At 37.6% G+C, this 27,984-nt stretch overlaps 1 protein-coding gene across 2 annotated transcripts in view; it reads right to left on the bottom strand.

The window, feature by feature from the left end:
- PPA2 (inorganic pyrophosphatase 2) overlaps nt 1–27,984 on the bottom strand; it is a 105,650-nt gene that overhangs the window by 4,323 nt on the left and 73,343 nt on the right. For both annotated transcript variants that reach the window (XM_055434163.2, XM_055434164.2), the window contains 3 exons: nt 27,264–27,391; nt 24,877–24,962; nt 11,664–11,733 (listed from right to left, as the gene is read on the bottom strand). In XM_055434163.2, coding sequence (XP_055290138.1) covers nt 11,664–11,733; nt 24,877–24,962; nt 27,264–27,391 — 284 coding nt within the window. The remainder of the gene's footprint in view (nt 1–11,663; nt 11,734–24,876; nt 24,963–27,263; nt 27,392–27,984) is intronic.

The raw sequence follows: 27,984 nt of genomic DNA, 5'->3' as shown, positions 1-27,984 counted from the left end.
ATTCCCCTTTGTGTACACTTCACCCCATGATTCACCTATTTGTTAACTTGAATATATTCACTTTATCTTCACAATTTCTTTTCTGATTTATGAGTCAATAAAACATGACCAGTTCTTAGTTATCCATAACCAAAATGTAAGAGTATTTTAAGTTTGCCTAAGTTTAATAAACATTCTCTTCCTTTCATGAACATATACAATTGGCTAAAATTCTATTTTACTTTCACCTTCTTTGTTCATCTTTGAGTGGTAATGCAGTGAAGCTTTTAAGCAAAAGCTTCTTAAGCTTTTAAGCAAAAAAGGAAAATGAAGAAGGAGACATAAGGTGACTAGAATCAGATATAGATTTATCAAGAAAATACCTTAAAGTTTTTTTAATAGTGAACTGCCACAAAGATGTTTATTTTCAGAATCACAAATAAGACAGATCTGTATAGCATGAATACTGTAGTGTGACCTCATTAGAAAAATCACACCCACAGAAAGTTTCCCCTCTAAAGGGAAACACAGTCCTCTTTGATAGAGACGTAAAGTGAGTGCCCACAGAGGGAAGGTCTCTTGCCGAGCCAGTCCGAGCAGTCCAGATAAGAGAACCTCCCAGTCAGACTGCTGTCAGAACTTAGTTCTGAGTTGGCTTGATTTCAACAATCAGATGCCAAGGATGGTCATCTTGTTCTGAGATGTGCAAGAAAACTGTGGCTGCCGTCCTCAGTAGCTCTACGCAGAGATGAAGTGCGTGCCCAAAGGAAATCATTTGAGAAGCATGCGGCTAAAAGTCCTATCCAACAGCTCTAATGAACTGCAACATTATTCTGTTGGTTGTTACTTCTCATATTTGAAACTATTTAACAATATTCACTCACTGGTAATTTCCTATTAGGGCACAGAACCCCAAAATACACACTTCTAAACTACCTGGTCTATCGATTATCTTTGTGGTGGACCTCTAGAAAAATGTAAAGGTGGCTTTGGTGTGAATTTTTTTAGAAAAGACTCAGACTCACATGAGACACTGTTGATGATGAGTTTAGCTCTAAAGTCCTTCATCTGGATTCATCTTTGACTTAGTATGTAAATACAAACATGCATTTACAAGACTGCTGGTAAACTTCAGTGATGAGAGACGGCTAGAGTATATATTGATGGCGTTAATTGCCACTGGAATTCCTTCTAAGGCCCTGGTCTCCTGAATGCACTGCTCTTGACAGTTCAGCTAAGAAGTCTGACATCAAATATAAAATGACGATCCAAAATTTCACACAGCACTGTGGACATACTGATTTACTGAATAAATAAGATCTACCCAATGTAGTCAGAATAATACTTTTAATTAAACTTGAAATTTCCCCTCACTTTTTTCCTTCAAAGCACTCCTTTCCATGCATCCATGCACCATTAGCATTGTCATCTCCTAGCCTGCTGTGCTCCAGATTTGCACTCCGGAGACTGCTTGCAGTGGAAGTCTGGTCAGGCGAAGGCGAAAACAAGTCAGACTGAGACAGCCAAGACTTCCCTGGGAGGCGTTCTATCCTCCCAGTTTTAGACGTCTTTCCCCTTTTGGGAAGTTTTCCATCATTACTATGATCTAAAGGCGCACAGTATCACAGGATGGGTCCCTGCAACTAAGCAGGAGTGTGGTTACTTATTCTCCTTGGCCTGAATTGCAGATTAGAGTCCCTTATACTGCAAGGAGATCCAACCAGTCCATTCTAAAGGAGATCAATCCTGGGTGTTCATTGGAGGGACTGATGCTAAAGCTGAAACTGCAATACTTTGGCCACCTCATGCAACGAGTTGACTCACTGGAAAAGACTCTGATGCTGGGAAAGGTTGGGGGCGGGAGGAGAAGGGGACGACGGAGCATGAGATGGCTGGATGGCATCACCGACTCTGTGGACATGAGTTTGAGTGAACTCCAGGAGTTGGTGATGGACAGGGAGGCCTGGCGTGCTGTGATTCATGGGGTCGCGAGAGTTGGACACGACTGAGCAACTGAACTGAACTGAACTGAACAGCTTTAAATCTCTGCGGCTACCGGGCTGTGTAGGGTCTGAGGCTAGGCGAGGACTCCATTGCAATGAGTCTGGTTCTCTCTCAGTCCTATGTGCACTGAGATTGTGTGCAGAATCTCACAAAGTTCAAACTTTGGTGTTTTTTCTTCTTCCAGTAAAATAACTATAATCAGTGCATACTAAGTTCTTACCAAATAACCTAATTCAAACTTCTCCCAACTTTGCATGCTGCCCAGAGGGTGTCCATTTCCAGAGAGAGCAGAATACAACGAAAGTATTTGAACAGAAAGAAGTGTGTGGGAGAATTATAGGGCAAAAAATTCCCAGACAGGATAAATGGTTAAGTACTTCACTGAGTTTTTATGTTGTGGACACTAACTCACTCTTTCTCCTAATCCTTTCTGCTTAAGTCTCTGAAAAAGAACTACTTTTCATAGAATAATGTAAACTAGGTTGACTTTTCCACTGCTCATGCATTAACGGAACGGGATACCTCATGAAGAAGTGCTCTCTTCATCACTGGAAGTAGTCAAGAGGCTGGAATACTCAAAAAATATTCAAGAAGGGGCTTCTCTCTATGGTTAAATTAGTTCGACAATACTATTAATACAATAGGGACAATAAAACCCAATATTTAATTAATACTTTCTAGCTGCTCTCCATTTTACCTGGACTACCTAATTCAGTTCTCCACAACAGCCCTCAGTACAAGGAAGATACTACTATTACCTTCTTATTTTATAAATAAGGAAACCAAGGCACAAGTTAACTTAAGCAATTTGCTTCCAACTGTGAATAAGAGTTGGGATATGGATGCAGACAGTCCAATTCCAGAAAAAAAAATTTTTCCTTCAAGTTTTGCTGAACCAAAACTGACACGGGATAAACTGCACACATTTATAGTGTATGGTTTGATAAGTTTTGACATACACACACACACACATACTCATGAAACCATTAACACTATTAAGATAATAATCATAGTCACTATCAAAACCAAGTTCCTCCCATCCCTGTGATTGTAATCCCTCCAACTAATCACCCGTTGTGTCAGTATACACTGCTGCTGCTGCATCACTTCAGTCGTGTCCGACTCTGTGTGACCCCATAGACGGAAGCCCACCAGGCTCCCCCATCCCTCGGATTCTCCAGGCAAGAACACTGGAGTGGGTTGCCATTTCCTTCTCCAATGTGTGAAAGTGAAGTCGCTCAGTTGTGTCCGACCCTTAGCGACCCCACGGACTGAAGCCTACCAGGCTCCTCCATCCAGGGGATTTTCTAGGCAATAGTACTGGAGTGGCTTGCCATTGCCTTCTCCGAACAGTATACACTAGTGTCTGCATATTCTAAAATTATAAACGGTATAATACATGTATATCTGCCTTTTTCTATTCCATATAATTTTTTTTCAATTCAATCATGTCATAGTATGTATCAATAATTCACTTCTTTTTATGGCTGAGTATTTCCTCATACGAATATACCACAATTTATTTCTACTGATAGAAATATGGTTTGTTTCCAATTTTTGTCTATTACAAATAAAGCCACCATAAATAAGTCTCTGTATGAACAAAGACTTCCAAACCTATTGGGGAAATATCTAATTAAGAGTGAAGTGGCTAGATCATATGGTAGGTATATGTTTAACTTTCTAAGAAAATGCCAAACTGTTTCCCAAAGTAGTTTTATCATTTTGGACTCCAACAAGCAGGGTGTGGGAGCTCCAGTTTGGTATTCAGTTTACAGATACACATTCTCCTAATGACTGGTAAAGTTGAGCATCATCTCCTGTTTTTTTCAGTATATATTCTTTGGCAAAGTAACTATTCAAATGCTTTGCAACTTTTGTGGTGGGAGGGTGATGTATTTTTTTTCTTATTATTCAATTATGAGAATTCTTTAAGTTCTAGATACAAGTCCCTTTATCAGGTACACAATTTTCAAATATTTTCTTGCGGCATGTAGCTTCTTTTCATTCTCCTAAGAGTGTCATTTACAGAACAAAAATTAATTCTGATGAAGTTCAACTTAACATTTAAACAAAACAGATTGTACTTGGACTGCAAGGAGATCCAACCAGTCCGTCCTAAAGGAAATCAACCCTGAGTATTCATTGGAAGGACTGATGCTGAAGCTGAAACTTCAACACTTTGGCCACCTCACGCAAAGAACTGACGCATCTGAAAAGACCCTGATGCTGGGAAAGATTGAAGGCAGGTGGAGAAGGGCACAACAGAAGGTGAGATGGTTGGATGGCATCACCGACTCAATGCACATGGGTTTGGGTGGACTCCGGGACTTGGTGATGGACAGGGAGCTCTGCCGTGTTGTGGTTCATGGGGTCGCAAAGAGTCGGACATGGCTGAGTGACTGAACTGAACTGAACTTAGTGTTATATCTAAGAAATCTTGCCTAACTAACCCAAGGTCAAAATTGGTTTAGTATTCTGTTTTAAATTTTGTCCTAGGATACACTTTAGAGAACTATGATACACAGTGCAAGGTATGGATTAAAGTGTGTTTTTTTCCCCCATATGGAATAATCAACTGTTCACGAACTATTTGTTGGAAAGATTATTACTTCAAAAATCAGTTGCCTACATAAATGTAGGTATATCTGTGGATTTGTTTTCACTGATTTCTTCTAGTTTACACCATTACTACACTCTTTTCATTACTGTAGTTGTGTAAATTGACTGTAAGTCAGGTAGAATCAGTATTCTAACCTTGTTCTCCACAAAGTTGTTGAGTCTAATTCTAGGTCCTTAGTATTTACATACATGGGTTTGCTGATTTCTATAAAAAAAAGTGTATTGAAATCTGATTGATAATGCATTAAACCTGCAGATCAATTAGAGAATTGACATCATAACAATATTGAGTCTTCCAAATCATGAACATGAAACATTTTCCCATTTATTTAGTTCTACATCTATGGGCTATATGTGACAGTTTTCAGGGTTCAGGATCTTCACATATTTTTTTTCCAGATTTATTCTGAAGTGTTTCATATTTTTGAAGCCATTATAAGTAATGTATTTATTTTTAGTTTCTAATTTTTGTTGCTAATACATAAAAACACAACTGTTTACTGTATACTGAGCCTGTATCCTGCAACCTTGCTAAAATCACTTACAATAGCTTTTAGGTTCATTTTATTGAATATTCAATATAGACATTCATGCATCTCCCTTTACAACCTGGATGCTTTTCCTTCTTTTTAATGCCTTACTGTACTGGCTAGAACCTTTGGTAAATGCTGAATAAAATTAGCAGGAGTCAACAAGGCCCAGAGTTGTGTTTACAGAAAGATATTTTAAGTGCAGATTTAATTTGTTTATACCTATTTCTTCTTCAGGGAGCTTTGGTATTTTATGTATTTCAAGGAATCTGTCCAGTTTCATCCAAATTCTGAAATTAACTGATGTAAAGTTTTTCACAATATTTCTCTATTTTTCTCCTATTATCTCCCAGATCAGTAGTGATGTCACTTGTCTCATTCCTGACATTAAAGATTTGTCTTCTCTTTTCTTTCCTGATCATTCTGGCTAAAGGTTTATCAATTTTGCTGGTCTTCACAACTAATAAAGTTTGGGTTTCATTAATTTTATTTTTTTTTTTCTGGGCATTCAAATTCTGTTAATTATGAACTACTACAAAAACACAGAAAATGTAAAGACCATTATAACAAATATCTATTCTCTGGATTTTTTTTTTTAGACTTAACATTTTGTTATTTCAGAAACTTTATAACTGAAGTCTCTTTTTCTCCCTATTCATCAAAAATAAAAACCTTATTTTTATTCCTTCTCAGAAGTAACTTCTCCTAACCATTAGGAGAAACACTGGCTAAAACCAGTGTTTATTATTCTTATTTATGTTTCAAAAATGTGAAAAACATGTCTGTTTATATTCACTAAAAATCTATGCTGCTACTTGCAGTGTTTTAAATTTTATTTCAACAATACACACAATGTTGCAAACATTTTTTTCACCCAACATTGCACTTTTAGATTTTATCCATGTAGAGTTATATGGTTTTAATTCACATATTTTACCTATGGTATAGTTTCTACTGTATAAGTATACTACAGTTTATTTACCCAGTTTTCTGACAGACATTGTTCAGTTTCCAACTTGCCCATGTCTGACTATAAAAAGACAGGTATTAGTGTCTCTGTAGAATGTATATCTAGAAAGGTACCTTCAGAGTAGTGGGTTATAAGCACCTTCAACCATACTAGAAATTACTTAACTGCTTTTCAAGGTAGTTATACTAATTTATACTCTTGCAAGCCCATCAACTAGTACGAGAGGTCTCCTTTACACATGTTTAAAAACACTTAATAAATGCTGGCCAATCTGATAACCATGAAATTACACTGTCTTAAGTTTGATTTCACTGATCACTGGAGAAATACAGCAAATTTTCACATGTTTTCTGTTAACATAAATACCCTCTCTCGTGAGTTGCCCATTCATACTGCTTGCCCATTTTTCCCCCTACTGGGTTATTTTCTTCATAAACTTAATTCTTTTGTCACTTCATGCAAAGATCTCCCAATCAGTGGCATATCTTTTAACTTATTCTGTGGTATCTTTAATTGTTTACAGATTAAAAAAACTTTGTTTAAATTTATCAGTTTTCTTTAGGTTATCCCTGAGTTAATATTTCATATAAACTTTAGGATTATCTTACCAAGTTCAGTGAAAACCCTACTGAAATTCTTATAAAAACAGATTGACTTATTTAATTAATATGGGAGATACTGTCACTTTCATAACTAAGTATTCTCTTGAACTGTTGATAAGTCTATTTGGGTTGACTGTTTCTTCTTAACATTGTTATTTATATTTTAAACAAGACTGGCAATTCATCTATGTTTAGAAAGGTATTGCCAAAAGCAACTTAGAGTATTCCTTTCTGATTGCCTATATACTCCTATGTCTGTAATGTCTTCATTTTAGTTTTGGATATTGTTATTTATGTCTTCTCTCTTTCATGGTCCTTCCTGTAATGGTGGTTGTGTCGCTAAGTTGTGTTCGACTCTTGTGACCCAGTGGACTGTAGCCCCCCAGGCTCCTCCGTCCATGAGATTCTCCAGGTAAGAATACTGGAATGGGTTGCCATTTCCTCCAGGGGATATTCCCAACCCAGGGATTGAACCTGGGTCTCCTGCACTGCAGGCAGGCTCCTGACTAACTGAGCTACCAGGGAATTAAGTTTGTCCATATTGTCAGCTCTATATGAAGAAAACCCAGCTTCTGTTTTAACAGATACTTTCCATATCTCGTTTTCTATTTCATTAAATATTTACTCTACCCTATATAGTTTTCTTTCCTATAATGTGAAAAGACAGGAAAAAAACAGAAATTGTTGAGCTGAACATTTAGCCTCTCAACTTTCTTTCTTCATTTCTGCTGTATATTTAATTTCTCTCAAAAACTGTTTTTGCAGCATCATGCAAGTTTTGACACAGAGTGATTTAGTTATTCATTTTAAATATTTTATAATTTGTTACAATTCATTTTTTGGCATGACATATAGTAATGTTTTTAGTTTCCAAACAACAAGGATTTGGGATTTTTTTCTTTTAATATTTTTTAACTGATTGGTAACTTTGTTGTACTACTGACAGAGAACTTGGTCTGCATTACCTCAACTCCTTGGCATTTTTTCCCCAACTCTCTTTGTGGCCTAACATATACTTAATTTCTGGAAGTGTCCACATGTTTTAAAAAAACAATGTATTCTCTAATTCTATATGTATATTAGACAAAGCTTATAAATACTGTTCCTATCTTCGCAACATATTTTCCAAATACTTTAAATATAGTAAAGGACCCTAAAAGTAGCATCTTAGATCCCAGTCATCAAATCAACTGTCATTCAATATTAATATTAGATCTGAAAGGAAAACTACATGTGTATGCACAAATGCACACTCATGTATGCACACGCATACACAAGGATACATTCCTTCTTCCCTATAAAGGCTCAGAACCTTGTTCCCTGAAATAAAGCTCCAATTTCTAGTCACACGGTATTTAAAAATTGGGAAAGAGTTCTACACTTTTGGCTATTAAAAAAAAAAATGACACTATCCAAAAAAAATATAATTGGGTGGTTCAGTTGGTAGCCAGTGGTCACGCACAGTAACCTGGACACACAGAGTAACAATCTGTCTCTGTGGATCCTGAGTGTGTTCAGGTCTAGGTAACAAACCTTGTTTTGGACATACCCATGCCTTGCATGACTGTATATAATTCAAGCATCTATATTTATAGACAAAATTCACTAACCTTCCTGACTACTTCAACTTTCCTTATCATCCTTAGATCAACTATCTTCCTTAAGATTTCTAACTTAAGTATGACAAATTACTTCTGTAGATATTTTCTGTTTTGTTTCTAAGATGCTTCCAAATTACAGTCACCAGGTTGTCGGATTTTATTTTTCTTGGTTATGGTAACGCTATTTTTCCTAATTGATATTTTTGGGTGACTACTTAATAATTTTAGGGAGGGTCTCAATGTTACTACACTTAACTGTGTTTTGATCAATACATGTTCAAAAGTATATGCTTTCTGTAACAGTTCTATAATCACTCAAAAGCTTAGTCCATTTCTTTTCTTTCGGTGCTTTAAGAGTATCTGATCATCAAAGCAATTACTTTATCCTAAAATCTCACTTAATCAATAGACATGACTGAGCACACACACAGATACATCTAGAAAATGAAAATTTATTGCTACCTGTCTTCGTTTTAACCATTACTTCAGACTCACTAAAAATCTTCACATCTATCTTAAGATAATATTACCTAAGTTGATTAACTTGTAAGAATGAGTTCGCTTATTCTAAGCCCACTAATAAACCTTGGGGCTATAGTTTGTTTCCATTTAGGCCCAGGATTGATGTGGTGTGAATATGATCAAATTTGATGGATGACTCTGATGTCTTAAGTTATTCTGAGCGAGCAAAGGACAAGCAAAAGTTGACAGTACTTTGAAGTCAGTGCAACATTCAGTATATAGCAATAGAGAGATATGGGAATCTAAACCTAAGCAATGCTGATTCAAACACCTCAGTGTGGTTTTGAAGATATAAAGTGAAAGTTGCTCAGTCATGTCTGTCCATGGAATTCTCCAGGCCAGAATACTGGAGTGGGTAGCCGTTCCCTTCTCCAGGGGATCGTCTCAACCCAGGGATTGAACCCAGGTCTCCCGCATTGAAGGCAGATTCTTTACCAGCTGGGCCACCACAGAAGCCCAAGAATACTGAAGTGGGTAGCCTATCCCTTTTCCAGGGGATCGTTCCGACCCAGGAATCAAACCGGGGTCTCCTACATTGCAGGCAGATTCTTTACCAGCTGAGCTTCCAGGGAAGAGATAAAACGCCAAGTCAAAATGCTCTGACTACAAAAAATTTCATTATTACAAGGTGATAAAATCCTCTTGACTAAGTGTTACTTAATCTGAGCTCCAAATTCACTAATGAGGCTGCTAAAAGAGCAATTATTTGACTAACAAATTTTTAGTAGTGAAATCCCATATACAGTAAGTTCCACTAGAGCTGATGAAGGACTGCTTTCTCTGCATTTTTATTTTCTACTACAGCTTTCTCAGTGAAAAATCAGCATAGCACCTTCTTCATCATTATGAAACTGAGCAAAGCTACCAAACGATATAATTAAATCTGGATGTTAATGTTTCTGAATTCTAATCTTGTCCCCCATATCTAACTACCTAGATCATATCCATGTTCTCCAATTATTTTAAGAGGACTTTTCCTACTAAAATGTTAGGAAATTTTTTTTTAAGATCTGAAACAGAAATTTTCATCTTGCAGCTAACTTTAAAACAAAAGCCTGTTATACCTATCATTTATAAATTCAAAACTAAAAAGGAATAGTCTTTTTTTTATTTTTGGCTGCATGTGGGATCTAGTTTCCTGACCAGGGATTGAACTCCACTCTCCTGCATTGGGAGTATGGAGTCTTAGCCACTGGACCACCAGTGAAGTCCCATTAATGGGAGACTACATGAATAAAGATAAAAAGTTATTAACTTGGTTTCCTCTATTTTTTCTTAAAGAATAATAAATGAGAACCAAGTTCAGAATGTAATCGACACAGATACAAAACTGAAAACTTGGAGAAAATAAACTGACATTGTAGTGTGCATGATTATCAGGGCTCCCCTGCACCTTCCTTGACTCCCTGGAGTCCATTCTTGCCAACATAGTCGGAGTGATCTTGTTAAAATCTAAGTCAGATCATATCACTACATCATACCTTTGCTCAAAACCTTTCAATGGGTCCATCTTATTCAGAATAAGAAATGAAATTCTTAAAATAATCTTTACAGGGTGTTTTTCACAAGGTCTTTCATAATAATTTGCCTCCTTTTTCACCCCAGATCCAAACATTTTGATCTCAGCTCCTCCTTTCTCCCTTAGACTCCCCTATTCCACCAGTCACTGTGGTTTCTTGGGTACTTCGTGAACACATCAAGTACCCACTTGCCTCATGGCCTTCAGTCTGCGGTGTGGAATGCTCTTTGTTCAGACAGTCAACATGGCATAGTCCCTTACCGTCTACAAATCTAGATTCAGGTCAGTTCTCGATCCACGCGGCTGTCCCCCACTGCTTCCCAGTCACTGCAGTGCCCCGCGCCCCCCGCCACTCCAGGCACTATATCCTCTCTTCCCTGGCTCATTTTTCATCATGGCGTTTATCACATTCAGAAACACTTTATATTTCACTTGAGTATTTATTATCCATCACTGCAACTAGAATGTGAGCTATACGAGGACAGGTTTTGTATCTTCTCTGTAATACTGCATCTCCAGTACCTAGAATCTAACCATACATAACAGCAATATTTAAACAGCCGATTAGTTAGTGAAAAACAATTCAAAGCAGCCACTGTGAGTAAACATTTTTGTTGGTCCTGAAGTAAAGAGCTAAACTCACTGGTTTTCAATCTGATAATTAGTTTAAGGAAAAAAACCAAGAAACCTTTAATTTATAGATGGGATTTCTAGCCTTAGATCACTCCTGAACATGCTTTACACAGCAATATTACTTGAATATATGAATTTGAATTTTCTTATTTAGTGGTCTCCAAGTCAAGTATTACTTTACTAATAAATTCAGTTGCCTCAAGGCAGCATTATCACTAAGACCTGTAAAAATCTGAAGATATTCTCCTTAGAGAAGGAAAGTTTGTGAGGTAACTAAACTAAATAGAAAAAAAAAAAAGGCAAAGAAACTTATTATTTTATTTTTCTTGAGACAAAATGCACCCGTGCCAGCAGCCAGTCACAATTTAGACACGGAGTGGTGGATGACTTGTGATGATAGGTTACTGCAGAGGAGCGCTAATGGATTTAAACAATAGTAAAGTGGTGAATAATAGTATCATATGAAATTAGTTTAATGGTTAATGTACTTCAGAAAACAGAATGACAGTAACAAGTTTTAAATCTAAATTCCTTGGATAAAAAATAATTTCAATGTTAGTTTTTAATGTTATGCTCCCCAAAAGACATGATACATTTCACTGATAGATTTCTCAGAATTTCTGTTAGACTTCCCCATGACATTTATTAGAATAAAGGATGCTTTGGACATCTGTTGCTTACCGATTCAACTAATGATCTTGCTTCCTCTTGAGAGCAATGGAAAGGGCTATCACATACCTGCACATTTGTGCTGGAGAGGAAAAGAGAATATAACTGTTAGGATAAAAAAGGAGCAATTACCAAAAATAAAACCAACTTTCAAAGACTTTACATTTAAGTGTATGATCCCAGTCAATAGTTACAGAGTCTCCAGATCTCACCTGATAACACACACACTCTCTCTCTTCCCACTAATCCCACCTCAAAAGGAGACAAGGGATCTTCTAAAGTAGAATGTTACAGCACTGTAGGAATGTGATTAAGATACCCTAAAAAAGAAACTGCATGAATATAAATCAGGACAAATAAGAGTGTTGTACATTCCTTCAGGCAAAGTTATAAAGTGTTTCACAGCATTGCACTCTTCAGAACTTGAAAAAAAAAAAAAAATCAAATGATCGTATACAAATCTTCCCTGGTGGCTCAGATGGTAAAGCGTCTGCCTACAATGTGGGACACCCGGGTTCAGTCCCTGGGACGGGAAGATCTCCTGGAGAAGGAAATGGTAACCCACTCCAGTACCCTTGCCTGGAAAATCCCATGGACGGAGAAGCCTGGTAGGCTACAGTCCATGGGGTCTCAAAGAGTCGGACACAACTAAGCGACTTCACTGGTATATGTAAAAGGCTATTCCACTACCCTTCACCTTTGCTAAAGAAAAGAAAAACCAAATTTGACCCACAGATTGAGGATCATAAGAAAGAATTTTCCTCTAAGTGAGGTGATAAACACTGTACAGTCTCAGACAGGTATGAAAGACTAAGCTCAGAGTGGTGAGAGGAAACCACATGAACATCAAGACTGAGTTTCTATACAAGTAAGGAACTTCAGCAAGGCACAGACAGCAGCTCCTCCCACGATCAGGAAAGGTTCTGTAAGTCCAGAGCCTTCAAACATGATGGGGACCAGTCTACTCTCTCCACAAGCATGCTGCCCACCACATCTTTCTTACTTCGCAGATGAAAGCACAGGCATTACTCCCCTCAAACTTTTTAAGTCTGATTTTTTTAAAAATTTCATCAAAGAAATCAGATTAAAGTGGATCCAGAAAAAGGTAGTAGAATAGGGAGTTAAAACCAAATTAATGTTTTCAAAACTGAAGAAATAAATGATTAGCAGATCCCTAAGGGAGATAATTGGAGAAGGAAATGGCAACCCACTCCAGTGTTCTTGCCTGGAGAATCCCAGGGACGGGGGAGCCTGGTGGGCTTCCGTCTATGGGGTCACACAGAGTCGGACACGACTGAAGTGACTTAGCAGCAGCAGCAAGGGAGATAATAGATGAAACACACACATGCATACACATACTCACATACACATGCTCCCCAAGTGGATCTTAGGGATACACGTTACCAAATTTATTTTGGCAATGGCTTTGTGAAATATTCTGGGACATATATGATAAAAAGATCTGTCTAGCTATTTATCTTTTAAACTACATCTGTCTATAATCAGATACTGGGTACACAGTGATTATGAAAGTGGTCATTTTGCTTTCTACTCAGACTCAATGTGGAATTTGTTTTCATTCCTTGCATGAATGCTGATGTTTGATGAAAGCTGGCATTATCATCTTTAAGACTAAACTACTCTCTTCTCCACAGCCCTTGTTTGCTGCTGCTGCTAAGTCACTTCAATCGTGTCCGACTCTGTGTGACCCCATAGACAGAAGCCCACCAGGCTCCCCCGTCCTTGGGATTCTCCAGGCAAGAACACTGGAGTGGGTTGCCATTTCCTTCTCCAATGTGTGAAAGTGAAAAGTGAAAATGAAGTCGCTCAGTCGTGTCTGACCCTTAGCGACCCCACGGACTGCAGCCTACCAGGCTCCTCCATCCATGGGATTTTCTAGGCAAGAGTACTGGAGTGGCTTGCCATTACCTTCTCCGACAGCCCTTGTTAAAGTAAGCTAAAAATTGAAAAAGGTAAGGTCTTATAAGTGAGATGTTTCTCTAAAGAAAATCTAAATTTAAAAGGAACAAGGCAAAAAAACCCAGACACTACAAAGTCATAAGTGCTACTCCTCTGAAGAAAGCATGGTGTATAATAAATATGCTATACATAAGGTCTTACGTATATACACATGGCATCCAGTCCTATTCACTTCATGGCAAACAGATGGGTAAAATGTGGAAACAGTGTCAGATTTCATTTTCTTGGGCTCCAAAATCAATGCAGACAGTGACTGCAGCCACAAAATTAAAAGATGCTTACTCCTTGGAAGAATAACTACGACAAACCTAGACAGTATATTAAAAAGCAGAGATATCACTTTGGCGACAAAGGTCAGTCTAGTCAAAGCTATGGTTTTTCTAATAGTCATGTGCAGGTGTGAGAGTTGGACCATAAAGAAGGCTGATCGCCAAAGAATTGATGTTTTTGAACTGTTGTGCTGGGGAAGACTCTTGAGAGTTCTTAGACAGCAAGGAGATCAAATCAGTCAATTCTAAAGGAAATCAATCCTGAATATTCATTGGAAAAACTGATGCTGAAGTTCCAAAACTTTGGCCACCTGATGCGAAGAGCTGATTCATTGGAAAAGACCCTGATGCTGGGAAAGACTGAAGGCAAGAGGAGAAGGGGATGACAGAGGATGAGATGGTTGGATGGCATTACTGACTCAATGGACATGAGTCTGAGCAAATTCAGGGAGACAGTGAAGGACAGAGAAACCTGGCATGCTGTAGTTCATGAGATCGCAAAGAGTCGGGCACGACTCAGCAACGAACAACAACAAAGGGAAACGTTCAGTGGGGATTCTGGGAGAATGATGATGAGAGAAAAGGGATCTTATGTAAAAATGGTTGTCAGATAAAATACAAAAAATCCAGTTAAGTCTGAAATTCAGATAAACAGCAAATTATTTTTTGTATAAATATGTCCCAAGTATTGCATGAGACATTTAAAGTCTGAAATTTAGATTTGAGTGGGTATCCTATATTTTTATCTGTTAAATCTGATAATCTATTTCTAAAGTAAACATCTACTCCCACAACAAAGCCACCAACAGAAATATTAGGCAAGAAAAAATATTCAAGCTAGAACTGTAAATTTTAAAAACTGAGTAAGTTAAAAAATATCCCCAATAAAATGTCTCGACAAGTAACCAGCAAAACCTAGGAAAGTCAATAGGCTTTGCCATTTTTCACCCTGGACAAATTATTAGCATGGCTGTTTTAGGAATGTATATACAAATGGACATAGGAGATTGGTGCATGATATATGACATACAAAAGAGGAGAGATAAGAAGTAACAAAGCCCCTTGTTACTATTGCTGCAACAGTAACCACAACCACAATAACAATAATAATAGCATTTTATTGCTACAAATAGTGCCACCTTCCTCACTAACATCATTCTAGTTAATGAAGTATATAACCTGGGTTGCAATATGCCTTCCTCAGGATTTACTTTGGATGTGTGAAGGTATGCTAAAAGGCAGGTTATCAAGAAATATTTTCATTTCCTCTGAACTGGCCCTTGTATAAGAATTTACACTGATTCATATTTATTGATTGATTCAAAAAATTATTCTTATACCAACGTATTTAGGACATTTTTAAATGCTGAGGACACAATACTGAACTACAGAACCTCTCTGGACATTAAAATATTCAGGGTTCTTTCTAGCTATGGCTATGCCCTACAGGAGGAAAAGCAGTATAATCCCTTCAAGGAAGATGACTAAACTGATGGTGCTTACTATAAATGAGATTAAAAATAAATACTAGGGGGAACTTCCTTGGCAGTCCAGTGGTTAAGACTCCATGCTTCCTATGCAAGGGTCACACACAGGTTTGATTGCTGGCTGAGAAACTAAGATCCTACATGTTATGCATTGCAGCCAAAAATCATCATCATCATCACAAGGAAGAATGTGCTGCTTTCCTTTTAATAGTAAGACATTCAATATTTTGCTCTAAATGTATAAACATTGTATAGCCCAAGCCACTCCAGTACTCTTGCCTAGAAAATCCCATGGATGGAGGAGCCTGGTAGGCTGCAGTCCGTGGGGTCGCTAAGGGTCGGACATGACTGAGCGACTTCACTTTCACTTTTCACTTTCACACACTGGAGAAGGAAATGGCAACCCACTCCAGTGCTCTTGCCTGGAGAATCCCAGGGACGGGGGAGCCTGGTGGGCTTCCGTCTATGGGGTCACACAGAGTCGGACACGACTGAAGTGACTTAGCAGCAGCAGCAGCCTTTGCTGACTACATCATTTGCTGACCAAAACAAGCAGACATACTAGAGTAAAAGATCAACCACATCAAAATTTCTGTGCACAGCAAACCAAATTTCACTTACAAATAATAAAAAATATATTAACAGATACATAATAAGGATTAAATAAAAAGAAAAAGAAAAATTACCTGCAAATAATAAAAAATATCTAAAAGATGAAATTTACAGGGCCAGCAATATGGAATTTTAGTAAAGAGAAAATTATTTTCTTCAATACAATCAAATCAGGCAAAGGCCCACACTCATGTGAATCCCCAAGAACAGTGTCCAAGATTCAGATTGGTCAAGGCTTTTCTCTCTAAAGCAAAACAGTCAAGGACAAAGGAGAGAGAAAATTTAAAGAGATAAGAATGGCAATGATTTGGGACCACAACCTCCAGAGTTCACTGAAGAAAACTAGCATTGACGTAAATCTACATAAAGCTAATAGAACTGGAGTTATATATGGATTAAATATATCTTTCTTTGGAAAGGTAAAAACAGCTTCAAGACAAATAATTTGGAACAATATACATATATATGAAAAAACATATACATATGTTGAAAATGTCATATAAATATTTATATAATTTTTTCATTCAGTAAGTATGTTCAAACTACTACTATGCGCCAAGTCCTATCACTAGGGCTAAAATACAAACTCAATTTAGAGCATAAAAAAAGTAATAAAACGCTCCAAATTCTACCTAGAGGTGTGGAAAGCAGTGATATGAGAACACAGGTGAGGGTACCGTTAATTATGCAAAAAAGAAATGCAACTACTTTGCAGAAGTAACATCTAAACTGTTTTCTTTGACGATGGGGCAGGCATTCATGGAGGAAAGACGATGAAAGAGGAGGAAAAGAACACTAGGCTGGAAAAGTCGGTTTAGATACACGGTTTAATACAGAGAAGAGTTGGATTAGATCCTACAACAGAAGTCACAAGAAAATTGTAAGCATAAAAATGACAACCACATCTGTATTTTTCAAAGATAAATCTAATGGTACGTCTTGTAAAGACTATGTTAGAGTAGCTACAATATAAAACAATTAATGAGTAAAGAAATTAAAGCAGTTTTATAATTAGAAGGGCAACTGAGAATCAGTCAAAACTTGAAAAAATCTGGATCAGAATAATGATCAGTGACATAAAATAAACTGGTGAAATGAAGAGTACAGTCCTGATGTCTTAAGAATAAGGTAGACATATAAATCGTGATTAAAGAGAATCTGAGAAGAGCTGAAGAGTAATAAAACCAAATGACAAAAAACTGTATTTTTCCTCCAGAGAATTTCAAGTTGCTTTCAGTAAAAACAGAAATAACTTAATTATCCCTGCTAAAAAAAAATATTCTAGAGTAAACAGTAAGCAGTGGAAGAAAAAGAATAAAAATAACAACAATAAAACTTATTGGGAAAAGAGAATTAAGTAATTTAGTAAATGCAAGGCTCCTAGAAACAGAAGAGTTACTACTGGACTTAAAACACAACATATTTTTTTTACTTTAAAATATCATCCAACAATCACTCAAATATGTATTTACTGAGTGGCTATTACATGTCAGGCATGTAGAATATAAATAAGAATATTTATGAAGAATATAAAGATGAATATGGCATCTTTATTCATCTATATTTGAGGAAATTATACTCCAGAGGAGACAAATTCATTAAACAAGCAGTTAATTAAATGCAGTGATAAGACTACACAGGGGGGCAAGGAATAGCGCTTTAGCTAGGTATAATGGCACCTTAGCGAGCATGAGGCTAGGATGAGGGAAAGTTTCCTAGAGAAAGCAAAGTCAAAACAAAGCCTTACCAGATGAGTAAGTCAGCCAGTTTAAGAAGTGAGAAGAAAATCATGGCAAAGGAGACAAAATGAGAAATGCCCAGAGATCAATAAAAGTACGGTATTTGTGAGGAGCGACAGGTGGTTCTAAGTTGTTCGAACATGAAATAAAAGGCAAGAAGTGATGGGAAATGAGGTTGTGTGGCAAGAGGGGCCAACTGTTTGTTCTCTGAAAAATTTAGATTTTATAGTTCTTAAGCAAACAGCTCTTGCCTAGAAAATCACATGGACAGAGGAGCCTGGTGGGCTGCAGTCCATGGGGTCACTACTAGTCGGACACGACTGAGCGACTTCACGTTCACTTTTCACTTTCACACATTGGAGAAGGCAATGGCATCCCACTCCACTGTTCTTGCCTGGAGAATCCCAGGGACGGCAGAGCCTGGTCAGCTACGTCTATGGGGTCGCACAGAGTCGGACACGACTGAAGCGACTTAGCAGCAGCAGCAGCAAGCAAACAGCTCATCAGATACCAGGGAGCTTCTAAAACATACTGATACTTAGATCCTTCTCCTCAAAGATCCTAATTCATCAGATTTAAAGAAGAGGACAACAAACTTGAGCTTTCTGATGGTTTCCTTAGGTAATGTGCTGTACTATATACACTGTCTGAGAGAACTACTGTGAAAAACACTGCCTTCAGTTCAGACTTAAACCCATTTACATGGAGCGAACAGGTAAAAAAGAAAGGTGGGAAGGTTTGGTACACAGTACACTATAAGGAACTAAGTTCAGTTCAGTCGTTCAATCGTCCAACTCTTGCGACCCCATGAACCACAGCACGCCAGGCCTCCCTGTCCATCACCAACTCCTGAAGTCCACCCAAAAACATGTCCATTGAGTCAGTGATGCCATCCAGCCATCTCATCCTCTGTCATCCCCTTCTCCTCCTGCCCTCAATCTTTCCCAGCATCAGGGTCTTTTCCAATGAGTCAGTTCTTTGCATTAGGTGGCCAAAATATTGGAGTTTCAGCTTCAGTCCTTCCAATGAACACCCAGGACTGATCTCCCTTAGGTTGGACTGGTTGGATCTCCTTGCAGTCCAAGGGACTCTCAAGAGTCTTCTCCAACACCACAGTTCAAAAACATCCATTCTTCAGCATTCAGCTTTCTTTATAGTCCAACTCTCACATCCATACATGACCACTGGAAAAAAAAACAACCTTTACTAGACGGACCTTTGTTAGCGAAGTGATGTCTCTGCTTTTTAATATGCTATCTAGGTTGGTCATTACCTTCCTTCCAAGGAGTTCAGTTCAGTTCAGTTCAGTCACTCAGTCGTGTCGGACTCTCCGCGACCCCATGAATCACAGCACGCCAGGCCTCCCTGTCCATCACCAACTCCCGGAGTTCACTCAAACTCATGTCCACACAGTCGGTGATGCCATCCAGCCATCTCATTCTCCATCGTCCCCTTCTCCTCCCGCCCCCAACCTTTCCCAGCATCAGAGTCTTTTCCAGTGAGTCAACTCGTCCCATGAGGTGGCCAAAGTATTGCAGTTTCAGCTTTAGCATCAGTCCCTCCAATGAACACCCAGGATTGATCTCCTTTAGAATGGACTGGTTGGATCTCCTTGCAGTATAAGGGACTCTCAAGAGTCTTCTCCAACACCACAGTTCAAAAGCATCGATTCTTCGGCGATCAGCTTTCTTCACAGTCCAACTCTCACATCCATACATGACCACGGGAAAAACCATTGCCTTGACTAGATGGACCTTGGTTGGCAAAGTAATGTCTCTGCTTTTTAATATACTATCAAGGTTGGTCATAACTTTCCTTCCAAGGAGCAAGCGTCTTTTAATTTCATGGCTGCAATCAGCATCCTCAGTGATTTTGGAGCCCAGAAAAATAAAGTCAGCCACTGTTTTCCCATCTATCTGCCAGTGATGGGACCAGATGCCTTGATCTTAGTTTTCTGAATGTTGAGCTTTAAGCCAACCTTTTCACTCTCCTCTTTCACTTTCATCAAGAGGTTCTTTAGTTCTTCTTCATTTTCTGCCATAAGGGTAGTGTCATCTGCGTATCTGAGGTTATTGATATTTTTCCCAGCAATCTTGATTCCAGCTTGTGCTTCTTCCAGCCCAGCGTTCCTCATGATGTACTCTGCATATAAGTTAAATAAGCAGGGTGACAATATACAGCCTTGATGTACTCATTTTCCTATTTGGAACCAGTCTGTTGTTCCATGTCCAGTTCTAACTGTTGCTTCCTGACCTGCATACAGGGTTCTCAAGAGGCAAATCAGGCGGTCTGGTTTTCCCATCTCTTTCAGAATTTTCCACAGTTTATTGTGATCCACACAAGTCAAAGGCTTTGGCATAGTCAATGAAGCAGAAATAGATGTTTTTATGGAAATCTCTTGCTTTTTTCATGATCCAGCGGATGTTGGCAATTTGATCTCTGGTTCCTCTGCCTTTTCTAAAACCACCTTGAACATCTGGAAGTTAACAATTCACGTATTGCTGAAGCTTGAATTGGAGAATTTTAAGCATGACTTTACTAGCGTGTGAGATGAGTGCAATTGTGCGGTATTTTGAGCATTCTTTGTCATTGCCTTTCTTTGGGATTGGAATGAAAACTGACCTTTTCCAGTCCTGCGGCCACTGCTGAGTTTTCCAAATTTGTTGGCATATTGAGTGCAGCACTTGCACAGCATCATCTTTCACAATTTGAAATAGCTCAACTGGAATTCCATCACCTCCACTAGCTTTGTTCATAGTGATGCTTCCTAAGGCCCACCTGACTTCACATTCCAGGATGTCTGGCTCTAGGTGAGTGATAACACCATCATGATTATCTGGGTCGTGAAGATCTTTTTTGTACAGTTCTTCTGTGTAGTCTTGCCACCTCTTCTTAATATCTTCTGCTTCTGTCAGATCCATACCATTTCTGTCCTTTATTGAGCCCATCTTTGCATGAAATGTTCCCTTGGTATCTCTAATTTTCTTGAAGAGATCTCTAGTCTTTCCCATTCTATTGTTTTCCTCTATTTCTTTGCATTGATCCTGAGGAAGGCTTTCTTATCTCTCCGTGCTATTCTTTGGAACTCTGCATTAAAATGGGTATATCTTTCCTTTTCTCCTTTGCTCTTCTCTTCCCTTCTAGAGAGAAGCAATTCACAGGTAAAGACAAAGGAAAGAAAAACTTAACAATAAATATATTTTACAAATCAGGTAGTGACAAAAAATTTTAAAAATATGGACAAAAATGAGTTAAACTTCTGAAGATTTTGACTTTAAATTATCTAGATGCATAAAATTTACATCCAGGCCTTATAACAATTTTACCTAAAAGAATTGATTTTGCTGTATTCTTTGAAAACAGAGAAAGAATATACCTATTACGAGAATATGTTTAAAGTCTGGATTAAATCCATCACATAGAGCCCATCAATAGGTCATAATCTCTACATGACCCCAAATTCCTCATATGTAAAGTGGGTACAAAAATTATGTGTGTCTTACAGAGTTCTGGTGAATATTAATTAGATGATACATATAGAGCTCACATAACCTGAAAAACAGCATACAGTTCAATAAATGTCAATTTTTATTGTTAATGTAATCCATAGCATTACCTAGGAGGCTACAGTAAAATGACTTCAGAGCATATAAATATACTCTCACAGTAAAGACAATTAGAATCAGCATAGAAGGAATGATATCAAGCTATAGAAAAACTAATCAGAGATGCTCTCTAAATGTGCAGCTCAAAAAACCTGGGAACCATATAAGCCCCATTAAAGACTGCAAAAGGTTTTCAGAAAGTACCATTAGGAGGAAATGAAAACAAACAGCAAGCAAATACCTCTTTGAACAATCAAAAACCCCTCTTTTTAGAGGGTGTGTGTGTGTGTCTGTGTGTGTCTGTGCTCAGTCATATTCAACTATTTGCAAACACACAGACTGTAGGCCACCAGGCTCCTCTGTCCATGGGATTCTCCAGACAAGAATCCTGGAGTGGATTGCCATTTCCTCCTTCAGGGGATCTTCCCAACCCAGGGATTAAACTCATGTCTCTTGTGCCCCCTGCATTGGCAGGCAGATTCTTTACCACAAGCACCACCTGGGAGCCCATCAGATTAATAAATGACTTAGGATATCTGACCAGAAAGAAGAATTCAGCCTATTAGTTACTAGGATAGCAACGGCTAGATGACATTTAATTTATACCCAGTTTTCTTGCTAATAAACTGCAATATTTATGTTAGAAACAATTAACTTTTAAAAACTATGCTGAAAAAAAGTGTTCTACGAAAGAAAAATGGAAGAAGATGAAGTCCACAGTGTCATGCTAGCCTGCAAGAGAAACAGAATCTGATGACATAGAAGCAACCTAAATATCCATTGCCAGATGAATGGATAAAGATATGCTAAGTAAGTAAGTGTTAGTCGCTCAGTCGTGCCCGACTCTCTGCGACCCCATGGACTGCAGCCCACCAGGCTCTTCTGTACATGAGATTTTCCAGGCAAGGATACTAGAGTGGGTTGCCATTTCCTTCTCCAGGGGATCTTCCCAACCCAGGGCTCGAACCGAGGTCTCCTGCACTGCAGGCAGATTCCTTACCGACTGAGCTACAAGGGAAGCCCTAAAGATATGGTACATATATACAATAGAATATTACTCAGCCACAGAAAGAATGAAATAATGCCGTTTGTCATATTATGGATGGACCAATAGAGACTGTCATACTGAGTGGAGTGTCAGACAAGAGAAAATATCATATGATATTCCTTATATATGGAATTTAAAAAATGATAGAATTAAACTTATTTACAAAACAGAAACAGTCACAGATGTAGAAAACAAACTTCTGGTTACCAGCAAGGAAAGCAGGAGTTGAGGGGAGGGAGGGATAACCTGCGAAACAGGTATTGACATAGACAAACTACTATATATAAAATAGATAACTAATTAAGGACCTACTGTAAAACATATAGAACTCTTCTCAATACTCTGTAATGACCGATAAGGGAAAAGAATCTAAAACAGGAAGGATATATACATACAACTGATATATTCTGGTGTACAGCAGAAACTAATGTAATATTGTAAATCATCTATAATTAAAATTTTTTAAAAAGAGAACAATAGAATCTGAAGCTATAACGCCCAAGTGTTTACAAGGTAAGCCTCTGAACTTGGATAAAACATTCCCTGAGACTGACTAATTCTTTATCCCGTATGATTTTGGTCTAATGATTTTTTTTTTTAATGATTTCTCTCTTGATTCCCTGACTTTGGGCTCCAAGAGCACAAGGACTATATTCACCACACTCCAGCACAGCACCTGGCAGGAGACCTGCATCAGTACTTACTGAAAGAGTAAAGCGCTTCCCATTTTCTGATTCAAAGAGGACAATGAACTTGGGTAGGATTCTGCTTGCCAGAAAGACTGTATTTTTGCTTGTTAGTTAGGCTTACCAAGAGTCAGTTGTTTTCATGTTCAAATCTTTTATGTCAGTTGCCTTTGTTATTATAACTTCATAATTTAAGCTCTATGTATACTCACTGATGAAGGGAATGTGGAAACAGAATTATTTCTATGGACATCAAGTGGGCTCTAAAACTACTGAGGCTGTAAACACTAGCGAGGCTCTATTGTTGGTGATTAGTCACTAAGTCATGTTCGACTCCTCGTGACCCCATAGACTGTAGCCCACCAGGCTCCTCTGTCTATGGGATATTTCCGGGCAAGAATACTGGAGTGGGTTGCTATTTCCTTCTCCAGGGGATCTTCCTGACACAGAGACTGAACTCGCATCTTGTGCATGCCAGGCGGTTCCTTACCACTGAGCCACTATAAAAACCTGGGTGTTAAATTAGGTGTGGGTAAGACAACCCAGCTATAAGGGCTTCCCTCATAGCTCAGTCACTAAAGAATCTGCCTGAAATGTAGGAGACTTGGATTTGATTCTTGGGTCGGGAAGATCCCCTGAAGAAGGAAATGGCAATCCACTCCAGTATTCTTGTCTGGAAAATCCCATGGATAGAGGAGCTTGGTGGGCTATGGTCCATGGGGTTGCAAGAGTCGAACACAACTTAGGAACTAAACCATCACCAAGACAAGTGTAAAAGGTTAGATAAAAAGAATCCTAAAAATTTGCAAAGGTTTTTAAGTATAAGGAGTATAAAGATTGCAGGATCTGATCTTTATTCTCTATTATATAGTCTATTATATTATTCTATGATATAGTCTACATGGAATCTCTACAGAAAAAGTCTTAGCCTTATATCCACAGATTGATGAATAAACATAGATTTAAATGTTTTAAAGTAAAATAAAATCTTTGAGTTATACATCTTACATTTGTTTGAGTCCCCTTAATTAATTAGCTGGTGACTCAGATCATGTTGGATAAGGCTTTTTTTACTCTTATCAAGAAATGATGTGGTACATACAACATAAATTAAATAATCATATGTCTGCATGTTGAAAAATCACTGTTTTTTGCTCCACCTTTGCATATATCACAATTCATTGTAAGTAAATGCTTGTTTACTTAACAATCAGTCAGTCAGTTCAGTTGCTCAGTCGTGTCCGACTCTTTGTGATCCCATGAATCACAGTACGCCAGGCCTCCGTGTCCATCACCAACTCCCGGAGTTCACTCAAACTCATGTCCATTGAGTCGGTGATGCCATCCAGCCATCTCATCCTCTGACGTCCCCTTCTTCTCCTGCCCCCAATCCCTACCAGCATCAGGGTCTTTTCCAACAAGTCAACTCTTTTCATGAGGTGGTCAAAGTATTGGAGTTTCAGCTTTAGCATCAGTCCTTCCAATGAACAGACTGATCTCCTTTAGGGTGGACTGGCTGGATCTCTTTGCAGTCCAAGGGACTCTCAACAGTCTTCTCCTTCCCTGCTAAACTATAAATCCCTTGAGAATAGTGATCATGTCAATTTCTAATGTCATAGTGACCAGTACTTGGTAATGCTTTCCAAATAGGTGCTCTTTAAACACTTTTTAAATGGAAAAAAAAAAAAATTGCAATTCTGTTTAAAAGAAACAAACAAAAGATCTGAGTAGTATCATATGGCTCTTTAGTACCAATTAGTAATAAAAATTAACACTACATAGAAAAGATAAATTCTTACCAATTTATAGCCCCGCCATCACACTTGTCCATAAGCAAGGCTTTCCAACATTCGTGAGTAGATTTAATGACTTCAAGAGCAAAAGCCTGGTTAAAAACCAAAAACAGACATAGCAATCACACCATTATACTATTAATAACTTGGAACTAGTCACAGTATGACAGTTAATTATTAAAAACATGAGCTCTGAAGTCAGGCAAACCTAAGTTCTCACATCCTTATTTACCAGCTGTGTGACTTTGTGCAGATTATTCAATCTCATTGTCTTAATTTCTTCTTCTTTAAGATGGAATGTAATGAAAATCAACTAAACCAGAAGCTGGCACACTTGGGCCTTTGGGTCAAATCCAGCCTGCCACATGTTTTTGTAAATAAAGTTTTATTGAGCACAGTCATGTCCATGCATTTGTGCATTGCATTAGTGGAATGGAAGAGTTGAGTAGTTGTGACAGAGAACACATGGCCTGCAGGTCTAAAATATTTACTATCTGCTCTTACAGAAAAAGAAAAAGTTGCCAACCCTGATTTATATCACAGCATTGCTGAAAGAATAAAGATTGCTGCATGTAAACAGATTAGCCTACTATCTGGACTGTAAATAAGCACAAACTTAATAATTTCATCATCAACAATGCTGCAAGTAGTTTAACTGAATAATCATTTTAGACTATCCACTGTCTGAAGGTAATAAACCTCAACATTTTAAAAATCTTTTTCTTAGCGTGAATTCATATAGTGTCTAAAAATGAAAACTCAACAACAGACACATATCTAGTAAGACCATTTAAGGAAAACTTGCTTTATTTTTTCAGAGAAGAACATTTTTATTTTTTCCCCAAAAATGTTGCTAAATTTCCTTAAGCAGAGTCTTCATGTATTAACTAAGTCATACTAGCTCCTCTCTTTTTCAGTGACAACTAAACACATTATGATATGAAGAAAATGATGGCAAATGTACTTCTTAAGAGAAAACTTTCCCTCAGGTCTGCTGTTGCCTGAGACAAAGGAGACTTAATGCTTGGTGAGGTGGTGTAGGGGAGACTCCTAAGGTATGCGACAAAAAGTCAATTTATTATTTGGAAAATACATGGAAAGATTTTTAACTATATTATTCAGATAATTTTGATTATTAAAACAGATTCCAGTACTTGCTTTAAGCAGTCAGCATGAAAAAAAAAAATCTGGATTATAGCCTAGAGCCATCTTTTCAACCAGGTTGAAGAGATATAATTCAATTTTCCTGGGTTAGGCTCAATATATAAAACAGCAGCGATAAAAAGCAATGCATAAAATGATTATTTTCTGAAGGGATGCATAAATGACCCAATCTTCATTCAGAAAAAATTAATGGTTGTCGAAATCAAACCCCCAAAATTCTCAAACTACCTCATTCTTTTATAAATTCATGGAATGACTTGGCAGTCCAACCCCAAGGCAATAAGGGGCCACAAAGGTACACATATGTTTGAAATGTGTATTGTTTCAAACATAAAATACAACATACATTTTAGAGAAAAAAGAAAAAAATAAGTTATTTTATAAATTTTTAGTATTTTATTTTTATGTGAGAGATCACAGCCTGGGAGTTTTATATACATATTTAATAAATCCTAGATAAAGCCCTCAAGATCTTAAGGGTTAATATACCTTTTAAAAATACTGGGTTCAGCAATAAGCTCTTGTATAACAAAATGCTTACTGTAATTTTGAAGTTTTTATGACCATGGCTTACTTTACTTACAAAACATACTGTATTTATTAGTACCTACTTAAAGGTTGGTTTATAATGTGAAACTTATATAGTGGCAATACGTTTAAAAGTAGTAAAAATAAATATAAATAAAAGAAGTAGTCTAATAGTTTCAGACTTTAATCCTGGTCCATTTTCTCCATTTGTGTCATATTAGAGCCACTTTTTTGTAACTTCGTGGTTTCTAATATAAAAACCCTCTGACAGTAAGACAATTCAAATACTTTCTTAATGTTAAGTAGCTGAATTTAGTCATGATAGAATGAACACTTAAGAGGGAAGCCCCTCTGGATTTGCATTAATGGTAAGTAACTCCCTCCTCTCCAGAACAGTAAAATGAAAGATTTTTCTTCATTTACAATTTACAGAGTTAGACTGATCATGGAAATCTTTTATTTTCTGAGATGACGGAGATAGATAAATGGATGGACACAGGTATTTATCAGTCTTACTGATTTACTTAGAGCTCCTAAAACTTTTTAAAAAATAAAAATAATGTCCTTAAACATGAAAGTCAGTAAACAGTACTTTTGTTATCATACTATTCACAAATATTCACATAAGAAATCCCCCAAAGTGACAGAAGTGTGGTACAAGTATCACAGGCACATTTTAAAATAAAGATTATCAACTTCACCTTGTTCTTGAATTCTCCATTAAAAGCAAACTGGTTTTCCGGTTTTCCCTCTGGTATCTTATAAAATCTAAACCAATTAAGTGTAGCTTCTAAGTAACCAGGTTTGTACTTCTTAACATCCTCAATATCTGCAAGTGAAGAAACAGAAATACTTTTCGTTAAAAATAGAAATCCACTCCTTTAAGTGGTAGAGCATTGGACTGAGGGAGTTAGTCTGATTCTGCTGCTCACCAGCAGCATAATCACCAACATGTATCATATCACCTCTGAACTTTCATTTTTTTCATATGCAAACTACTATACCTTTATTGTACAAACATTTCCTGAGCACCTTCAGATACCATGTTAGGTATAGGGATAAGTTGGTGAAGGCAACAAAGATCTTTTCCTCAAGGAGATCAAAAAGTTTTAATTTAAAAAAAAAACAAAAACGAACAGGCAGATAAACAGCAAATTGCATTAAAGTGAGATATACTTAGGACAGCTGTCAGTCTGAAGATAATGCAGGGTTTACAGTAGGAAAAATTACAACATCAGGATCTGTATTCCGTATGTACTAAGCTAAAGGACACTGAAGGTAGACTGGGGAGCGCATACCCATAATAGAAAACACGACAGCTGCATGAGAGGGTTGCATGGACTCCTGCATCAAATATTTAGTAAGTTTCTCATTATATATCAAACACTGTTGTAAGCCACGAAACAGAACAGTAATCAGAAA

The sequence above is a fragment of the Moschus berezovskii genome, chromosome 5, assembly GCF_049115385.1.
Source record: "Moschus berezovskii isolate FMDL1 chromosome 5, NW_MosBer_1.0, whole genome shotgun sequence".
NCBI classification, from domain to species: domain Eukaryota; kingdom Metazoa; phylum Chordata; class Mammalia; order Artiodactyla; family Moschidae; genus Moschus; species Moschus berezovskii.
The sequence above is the reverse complement of the archived record's forward strand: the minus strand, read 5'-3'. Positions and strand labels throughout refer to the sequence as shown.